This window comes from Tinamus guttatus, unplaced genomic scaffold (assembly GCF_059628265.1).
Source record: "Tinamus guttatus ecotype Peru unplaced genomic scaffold, ASM5962826v1 Tinamus_guttatus_pri_ptg000240l, whole genome shotgun sequence".
NCBI lineage: Eukaryota > Metazoa > Chordata > Aves > Tinamiformes > Tinamidae > Tinamus > Tinamus guttatus.
In genome coordinates this window covers 4288436-4297686 of record NW_028288774.1, presented here as the reverse complement: position 1 = coordinate 4297686, position 9251 = coordinate 4288436, and the positions used below count along the sequence as shown (strand labels likewise).

The 9251-nt window shown below is 41.1% G+C and overlaps 1 protein-coding gene across 2 annotated transcripts in view; it reads left to right on the top strand.

The window, feature by feature from the left end:
- Nucleotides 1-3160: 3160 nt before the first annotated feature.
- CAT (catalase) overlaps nt 3161-9251 on the top strand; it is a 139521-nt gene continuing 133430 nt past the window's right edge. For both annotated transcript variants that reach the window (XM_088525756.1, XM_088525755.1), the window contains exons 1-2: nt 3161-3272; nt 8378-8549. In XM_088525756.1, the coding sequence (XP_088381882.1) occupies nt 3207-3272; nt 8378-8549 (238 nt within the window). In that variant the 5' untranslated portion in view covers nt 3161-3206. The remainder of the gene's footprint in view (nt 3273-8377; nt 8550-9251) is intronic.

Here is a 9251-nt window from a genome sequence, read left to right as displayed (position 1 = left end):
GCTTGTGCAACTTAATTATCGAAGCAACAGACACTTTTGACCTTTTAGTCACCTAATTCTAGATCATTCACTTGACTGTTAATGACTGAATTTGGAATAAAGTTTATAAACAGGGTGATTGTCTGTGTGCACAAAAGTGACCCAACACACTTGCTGTTTAAACACTTTATACACAGAAAACCAAATACCAAGTATTACGACTTTTAATCTCACAAAATCTGAATCAAGCGTGGGTCTGGATTATGCCTCAGAAAGACATGTAGCAACAGAGATCCAGTCTCCGCAGGGAAAGAAAGATGATTAATTTGGAATTGTTTGAAGTTTGTTTACTTAATGCATACATAACAAGAGGTTTACCCAGGCAAATAAGATGCCTCAGGAATCAGATATCAAAATAGAGGAGGAAGAGGAGACAAGGAAATAAACTAACATATGCAAAGCCAGGCATCCATTCACCACTTTCTTCACTGAGCAGGTAGAAGATTTTTTTTCAGCAAAAATAGAAATAGGTTTATTTTTTTCCTCATTTTATACACTTTTAAAAACATGCATATGTATAAAAATATGCATTTCTGCCCGCTCCCAGCATAACAGTTATAGTAAGAAGGGTTTCTTGGAAATTAAAGAGAAGCAGTTTCTAAAGTTACTCTTATTTTGAAATGGGTAATTAGCAAACAACTGTATCTGCACACATTTGTTGACAGAAGGGTTAAACTTTAAGGGCAAAGCAAACCAAAACTCACCATAAAAAAGTCCAGTAAAACAAAATAAAACAAAAAGCCTAATTTTTACAAATATGTATTCACGCTCCTATTTTACGTCAATAGGACAAGTCATTCAGCCTTTCCTTATGGAAGAAAAAATATAATAATGTATTTATAAAGTAAATGTACATAAACTTATAAAAAAATCTTAAAAATCTAAAAGTTGTATGGAAGAACTGCTTAAGTTTGAATGAGTAAACTGCTGGTCATCTGAAGCGGTGGTTGGGTGTTCTCAGAAATGAGAACGCAGGCTGGTGCTGAGGGCTAGGGGCTAAGCTGCAGAGCGGAGGCGCGCAGGTAAGATTTGCGGTGGGTGAAAGCCTCGCTGTGAAGTTTGCATGCTTTTTGCTTAGGCTGCTATTATGGAGGGTTTCTTGCTCTTCAACAAAACCGTTTAGATCTTTGTGGATTTACTCCTGACTGTTTTGCCCCTGACTTTACCAGGTTTCTTCTGAATACTCAGATGTGAGGTCTGAGTAAAGATTTTTCTCTGGTCTGACAGTGGTGATGATCAGTTGTTGCTCAAAAGATGCAGAAGTGCAATACAATATATTTAGTATAAATATGTGTGTATACATACATATACATACATACTTATATATATGTATATATATATGTGGAACATCAGGTGATCTTTCCTGCTCTTCCTTATGACATGGGATATCATGTCGAGGATGTAAAGATTATGAGAATTAGAGACAGGAAAAACATCCCAAGTGTGGCTGACTGAATTGGAAAACAGGGAGTTTGCTGTCCTTATCCGAGTCAAAGGAATGCCATTAGTGATATTCCCTTTGCAGATCTGTACTTGAAAATTCAAATTCTTAGAATTCTTTGAATATTCTTTGAGAAAAATTGTAGAAACAAACAAAAACCCTAAAACTTGCTGTCTCGGTATTAACCAGGACCCTTGCAAACACATTCCTTTGATATATGTTCATTTAGACAGGTCTCTTATTTTTTATGATTATCTTCAATCAACATCATTAGAGAGGAGCTAGTAAGAGGAAATGTATATATGATTTAATTTTCTAGAGTGCCTATGGTCTAGGCAATCTTTTCCAGCTTTCTGGGTCTCAGGAAACCCACAGGACAAGTAAGAGAAAAAACAAGTAACTACACTATGGTAGCAAAGTTGACTTCAAAATAGCATTCAATTTAAATGGAAGAAGGTTTCCACTGAAAATTTTAATTATACTACACAACATTCCACTGCAAACTGAATTTCTTTCCTGACGATGACTAGAATGATCCTTTGTTGACTCTTCTGATTTTGTTTAGATGTATATTTTGAAAGTCATCACTTGGACATCAGTTGTACTCTTCAGATGAAACAGTATCTTGGCGATGACATTGAAATAATAACCGAGCATGAACAACCTGACGTCCAGGGAGGAGGAACCTAGCAGAGCAAGAATCATGTAAGGGAGATAAGCTGCAAAAAAAGCAGCCCTGTCTTTGAAAAGCTACTCAGAGCTGGAGCTATGCCAATATCCGCACTAAAGGCGGAAGAGGAATGGGAATAAAAATAACCACCCGCTAACCACTTTTATCCTCACTAGTTCACCCTTCAGGCAAAAAACTAGGAAGAGAAAAAAGAAACAAAACCAAAACACACACAGTGCTATTAACATTAGATTAAAGGGGGCAGAAGTGTGTGCTGTAATACAGAAAATTCAGCCCTGAAAGACCAGGCTTTAGGGAGCAGAATTACAGTTGCACAACAGAATTGCATTTACTTCATCGTTTTTAAACACAACCCAGGGAGCTTTCTCCTCCATAAATGTGGCAAGGAAGCTGGGATTATTATTATTATTTTCCTACTGAAACAAATCCTGCTCCTGAACCTCTCCAAGCTGTTGTTTCCACAGCTCCCCCCTCCTCCTGAGCAGCCCGTGCCCAGCGAGCCCCCCCACCCCTCACAACACGGGGCCCAAGGCAGACTCTCGGGCTGCCCGGCACACACAGCGAGGGACACCGGCCCAAGGGCAGCCGCGGGGAACGTGTCACAGCCCGCGGTGGCAGGAGGACCCGCGGCGGCAGGAGGACCCGCGGCGGCAGCAGGACCCGCGGCGGCAGCGGGACCCCCTCCGCCCGCGGCCTCCCCTCCATGCCGCCCCCACAGGGGCGGGGCGCCCAACGGCCGCCGCGCGCCCCCTGCTCGCGCGTGACCGGGAGGGGTCCCGCTCCCGTGATTGACGTTCCCGCGGCCCACTCAGAGCTCGCGCTGGCGGCGGCGCGCGGGGCTATTGGCCGGGGCGGCAGAGGGGGCGGGGGGCGCAGTGCTGAAGTAGGAGGCGCGGCGTAACGGCTCCCGCTAGCTGCGGGCGCGGCGGAGCGACCCTCCCGGACCGCGCGGCCGCCGCTTCCCCGGTGCCCGCAGCCGCCCCGCGCCGCTCTCCCGAGTGTCCCACCTGCCCGGGGGTCTCCCAGGCCCGCAAGATGGCTGACGGCCGAGATAGCGCCTCGGACCAGCTGAAGCAGTGGCAGAGCCAGCGCGGCTCCCAGGTACTTGCTCCGGGGCCGTCGCCAGGTCCGTAACGGCCGCAGGCGGCGGGGGGAGGCCGCCCTGGGCCCGGCCCTCTCCCATCCGACCCCGACCGGGGCGGCAGCTCGTGTCGCCCGCGCGGGGCCTGCGGGCCTGCCCCGGGCGCCGCCGCTGCGCGGGGCCCGCTGTCCCGGCCGCGGGCCGCGCTCATGGGGCCGCTCTCGTGGCCGTAGCGCTCGGGAAGCCGGGGGAACGCTGTTTTTACACGGCGGATCGAGCTGGCGCGGGGAAGGTGCTGGCGGCGTTTCCCTCCCTGTGGTTGCTCATCTGCTGCTGCAAGAGGTTAATGAGTGTCATGCTGTGGCTTGTGTGTGATTGTGATTTCGATCTTTTAAATATGTGGAGTTAAATATATCTGGGTAAACAAATAAATGTGTCATTAGTCGATTTCCCTTCCCCTTTCTCAGGTTGCTGTATAGTTACTCCTGTCAGTTACCACTATATAGTGTCCCGTGGGACCATGTGTCAGGAATGAAGCACTATTGCTTCTGGTTATGCTGAGCACCTGTCTTAGGAAATAGAAGTGATGAATGACTTGGCTCCTGCTGTATGTATTTAGTTAGTTAGTTTACTGTGTTCTGGAAGGCCTTGTATGAAAACTACATTTCCAGTGTTTTGAAGTTTACCTATGGAGATACAAATCGGGGCTACATCATATCATTCCAGTGAGTTTCATAAAATGCTGCTGGTGTCTCTGTACTTTGAATAACACTTTGTTACAGAAAAGTTGACATTTGGACTAGAGTAGTGTTTATGCATAGGCCAAGTTAGACTGGGAGGCAATCCAGACTGTGTTGCACAAGGAGTCATGAGACCTTTGGACAGGAATTAGGGAAGGCTGATCAGAATTTTAAAGTGATTGTATTAGGTACAAGGTACCAGCCATGTCTGGGAGTAGGTACTTTGATGTATGGTGTTTACTACGGCAGCGGCCCAGCTTCTCTTGGCTGTGCTTCCCTTTCCTCTCTGTCACAGGACCTTGGTGCTCTAATAAAATAAACATGCAGATTTGAGAGTTGTTATCTTCTAAGCTTCTGACTGTCTGCAGTTTCCAACCATATGAAAATGTAGCCATCATACAAATTTAAAGCTGAAGGCGTATGAGCATTCTTTCTAAAATTAGTATTCTCCCTTTCCCTATGTGCTGATAAAACTAATTTTGTATGCCCTGTGTAATTATTATCCTGAAACTGAAGCATGTGAAGCTAGCAATTTGGTGGGGGGGGGAAGTTTGTGCTTCTAATGGTAACATGCACAAAGATCCTTTCAGCAGGTCTGACTGTGCTCGTAGGAGATAGTGTACATCCATAGAACTCTTAGTTTTAATGGCTCTAGCTTCAGAAATTGTGATTGGTAGCTACTTTGTTCTAGTTGTAGGTGATAACATTGCAGGAAAAGGTAGCTTTCAGACAACAGTAGAGCATATTGATTTGAAAAGGATTCTCTTACCTTTACAAACCTTCATTCTTCTCTGTATACCTATTTTAAAACCATTATGCCTTTTTTCCTCTTTTTTCTTCCCTCTCCCTTGAGATAACTACACCGAAGCTTTTTATAAGGGGAGGTGAACTAAAAGCAGCTTTTTAAAACAAGGGCTAAATGTTTTTCCTTTCTGGTCTGTCTCTTACCATGCCCTTGCAAGGGGTTTGTAAAGCAGAAGGTACAGGTGTATGTATATGCATGAGAGTTCTACTGGTGTTTGATTAAACATGCTGGGTTACTTAGAGCCCTGTTGACCCTGGAGTTCTTGTTTAATACAGCTTCTGGGTGTAGCTTGGTCTTTGCCTTAAGATGACATAAATATAAGTCGCTTTAAAATTACTATGGATTTGAGGAGTTTGAACGTTTTATGTCCCATTTCTGAAAGAGCAATTCCCAAGTTTGCTTCTTTAAGGACTTTAGTGTTCAGAATTTGTAGATGATTCTCTACTGTATAGACAATTCTTATGCTGCACTGTCACAGGCTACATTACAATGAGAAAGAAAATGAAGCTTTTATGTTTGTGTAGAACAGGTGGGAAAGATGGAAATGTCTGTAGTGAATGACGTAGCAAGGAGGCTGGGAAAATGCAAAATCCTAGGTTGCCTTTCATGTGATGCATTGTTTTTCATCACATTGCAAAGTTTAACTTTGTCATACAAGTCATTAGTATTAAAAAGAATATTATTTTACCTAGGAAAACTAATGCATTTCTCTAACTATGAGAAATTTTGAGCTTTTAATCACCAAAACTAGTGAAAGTCAAGGAAGAAGTCAGTGATTCTGAGAACTGAATACAAGGAAAAACATGGTCCTCTAAAAAAAAAAACTCCAAAAAATTTAATGGCCAAAAAGTTCCATTACACAGAATCACAGAATCACAGAATGGTTAAGGTTGGAAGGGACCTTAAAAATATTGTGTGTGCATTTATAGCCTTGTCACTTGTAAACTGTTCCTTCTAAGAAAGGGCTCTTTAAAACAGAGTTAAGGATGATTTTCAAGAGTGATCGCTTGAACTTTTCCTACCTCAGTACAGAAAACAACTGTATAAATATGTTGAGATTATGAGCTGATACTCCAGTTGCTTTAATTTGTGCTAGGTGAATTTTTGAGGTAAAATACTTTTATATTGACTGATCCATGGGATAGATGAATGAGTTATTCCTAAACTTCAAGTTCTTTGAAAATGGTGGTGTTCTTTTACTTGAGTAAATATATGAAATTGTTTTTATTAGTATTTAAAGTCAGTTATTTTGACCTCTTAAGCAATATCTAATTCAAAGTTATAGCTAAAGCATACAGAACAAAACAGAAATATTTAATGGTGCTCAGTTGTAGGGGACTTTGATATTAGCATATTGTTTTAAGGGGTTGAAATCTTAGGCTAACTCAGAATGGGAGAACTTCTGATGCGGTCTGACTAGGTGATCTCTTAAACAGAACACTGAAATAGCTTTCTTTGGCTCATTGAAACCCAAGCAAAATGAGACAGGAGACTTTCCAGCAAGTGATATGGAAGTGGTAGAAAGAATAGGGAGAACAACTGCTGCTTTCACACCCTTCTCACAGTTGGATAATATTTTCAAATTAATGATTCAAATGGATGATTTAAGAATGCTCCAACTGTGGCTGAAACTGTAACTCCCCTGTAAGTGTCTGAATTTCTGTAGTGTTTTTGTTCATAACTGAGTGTATATAGTCTTTTGCAAATGCTTGCGAAGTTCAATATAGGTTTGGCTTTTGAACATCCTGAAGTAATATAGGAGCTAAGTTTATGCTTATTTCAAATGAAATGTTGCATGAAGGATAAAGCACCTCATTATTTTTGAAATTCAAGCCAGCTATAATAGTATGTATTTTATAAGAACATTTTGAAAATTCAGTTATGTCAGGTACTGTCTATTACTTGTTTTTTTAATGTACCAGAGCTAAGTAAAGGTGTATCTGTCTTTTCCTATAAGGTGTTACTCATTCAAAACACTGGTTGGGTATAGGTATAAACTGTTGTTGTTTCCCTTGTCTTGTAACTTACCATTTTAAAAACAAACGAAAAAAACCAAGCAAATCCCTTCTGCCATATATGCTACCTGGAGGCTTGTTGTATCCAGTATATCCTTCAGTTAAATAGTATGGAAACTTCCCAGTCTACAATGGGAGGATTAAAACCCTTAAATAAAGGATTCAGGCTGTCAGTATTAAACTTGAGACCCCAAATTCTCCTAGCCAGTAATGAAAGTCTCCTCAGCAACAGTTAATTTTCTGTGTCCTTCCCCCTTTTATTTGTATTACTTCATAAGAAGGAGCAGGAGTTGGTAGGGGATGAATTAGTGATAGTATGGGTGGAGAGTGTGTCAGTTTAATGATACATATAACTGTGGATTTAATGTTAATTTGACAATTGAGTATTTGTGTTCATCTTGTTGCAAGCTCTTGCTTGCTCTTTCTAACTTCTGCTCAATTCTTTGGTATCACTTTACCCTAAGCAGTTAAAAAGTGTACTCCAGAAACAATTAAAGTCTGCAGCAATAGTTCTGATCGGTCAACTTATACTGTGTTCTTTTTGTTTACTTTGGACATCATTTCTAGAGTTTATATACCTTCTATTCCAAGTTTTACACAATACCCAGCAAAATAGGACTGTTGTCTTAAAGGGGTGACTGAGCTGGTACATAATGCAGATAAAATAATTTTCAGAAAGTGGGTATAGACTCAGTATTATGGCATGTTGTGGCCACAGTGCTATGGAATCCCAACAGAAGTTTCTGGGATTTTTTTTTGGGGAGTGGTTATTTTTCTAGGTATGGGATTAATCCTGCCTTCTGTGCTGCAGTTCTAATTAGCATTCAAAGATGATTAAATTAGACTGAATATTCGAGGAAGGAGAAAGGAATGAGTACTACTATTTTGGTCAATTTCTATTATGCTGGTCGAAAAAACCCTCCAGTGTTCTGTTTTACTGTCCTTTGGACAGGACTTTTTGATATTAGGATTTCTTAGGGCTTCTTTTAATCCTAGTCCTTTAGAGGTTTGCAGATGACTATTTAGGTTCTTTGACCTGCATAGTTTTTCTAGATCCATGGTAGTTATGGGTACCTCTCTTTATGATGTGTGTCTATAGCTCTTTCGCTGACTTCATCCCTGAGTCCAAATTACTGTCTTATTCCTCCTCTCCTTTCTTCTCCTTCATTAATTTCCAGCAACTACTTGGAAATATTTTCTTTGATTCTTTCTCTTCTTCCACTTGCCCCTCTGATGGCCAGTATTGATTGGCAGACTGACTTAGACTTTAAATAGGCTAAAAGGGGGCTGTACTGAAGCTTGAATCTTGGTTTACACTAGTCACTTTATAACAGTGAGATACAATGTCTGAACAAGTAGTATTCTATTATACATGACTTTCACTCTTGTTTAGTAGCCCTGGGCAGTTAAACCATTCTGTGGCTGGTTACAGAAACCTGTGCTATTTTTGTATATATGGTTTTGTATATCATGTGACACATACCTGTTGATCAGGTATGTACCTGATGTGGCTTAAAGGTATACAGTTTTTAATCTTCATAATACTGACTGTGTTTTGCTTTCAGAAGCCAGATGTCCTGACTACTGGTTCTGGGAACCCAGTTGGGGATAAGCTTAATATCCTGACAGCGGGGCCACGTGGGCCTCTTCTTGTTCAGGATGTTGTTTTCACTGATGAGATGGCCCATTTTGATAGAGAGAGGATTCCTGAAAGGGTTGTGCATGCAAAAGGAGCAGGTATGTTTTAAAAACACCTTTTTCTCTGTGGCGAATTAGGCTGATAGTTGGTAGTTATATATGAACAATAGTGAGGAGAACAAGAAGTAAGGACTGCTTCAGAAGAACTAGCTTTGGGATCTTTGATCCAAAGCTTGATGGATCAAGTATGTGAAGTAATGAAAACCTTTGTTATAACTGAAGTCTTAGTAAATGGTTAATATACTAGCAACTTGCTTTTCATGATAAGATTTAAACTAGTCTTCATCTTTATACCAGTGGTCAATGACAAAACTTGCACTGAAAAGTTTTTCTGTATCAGTTATATGCATTGTCTATATAATCTCTTGTATCTGTCAAAACAAGGTGATACCTAGTAATAAAAAATGAAGAAACAAACACTTTACCCCAGCCCTAGAGAACCCAATTTAAATTTTTGGTTGATCCTTGCAGAATAGAACTGGCTTCTCTGATTTTGCCATAATTGCACTACAAGAAAATGAGACTAAGTCTTGTTGCAATGCGAGTGTTGAGGAAAGGTTCCATTGTAGGGATGGGAAGAACTTTGCTTCATCTGCCATAAAGATGGACCAAGAATACTGCAACATAGATTAACATTAAAAAAGTATTTGCCTTGATCTGAGATAAGTATGGAAACTCTTGAAAGAGGAGCCTCCAAAAAGCCACTGTTTATCTCAGAAGTGAGATCTGTTGCTTTCAGGA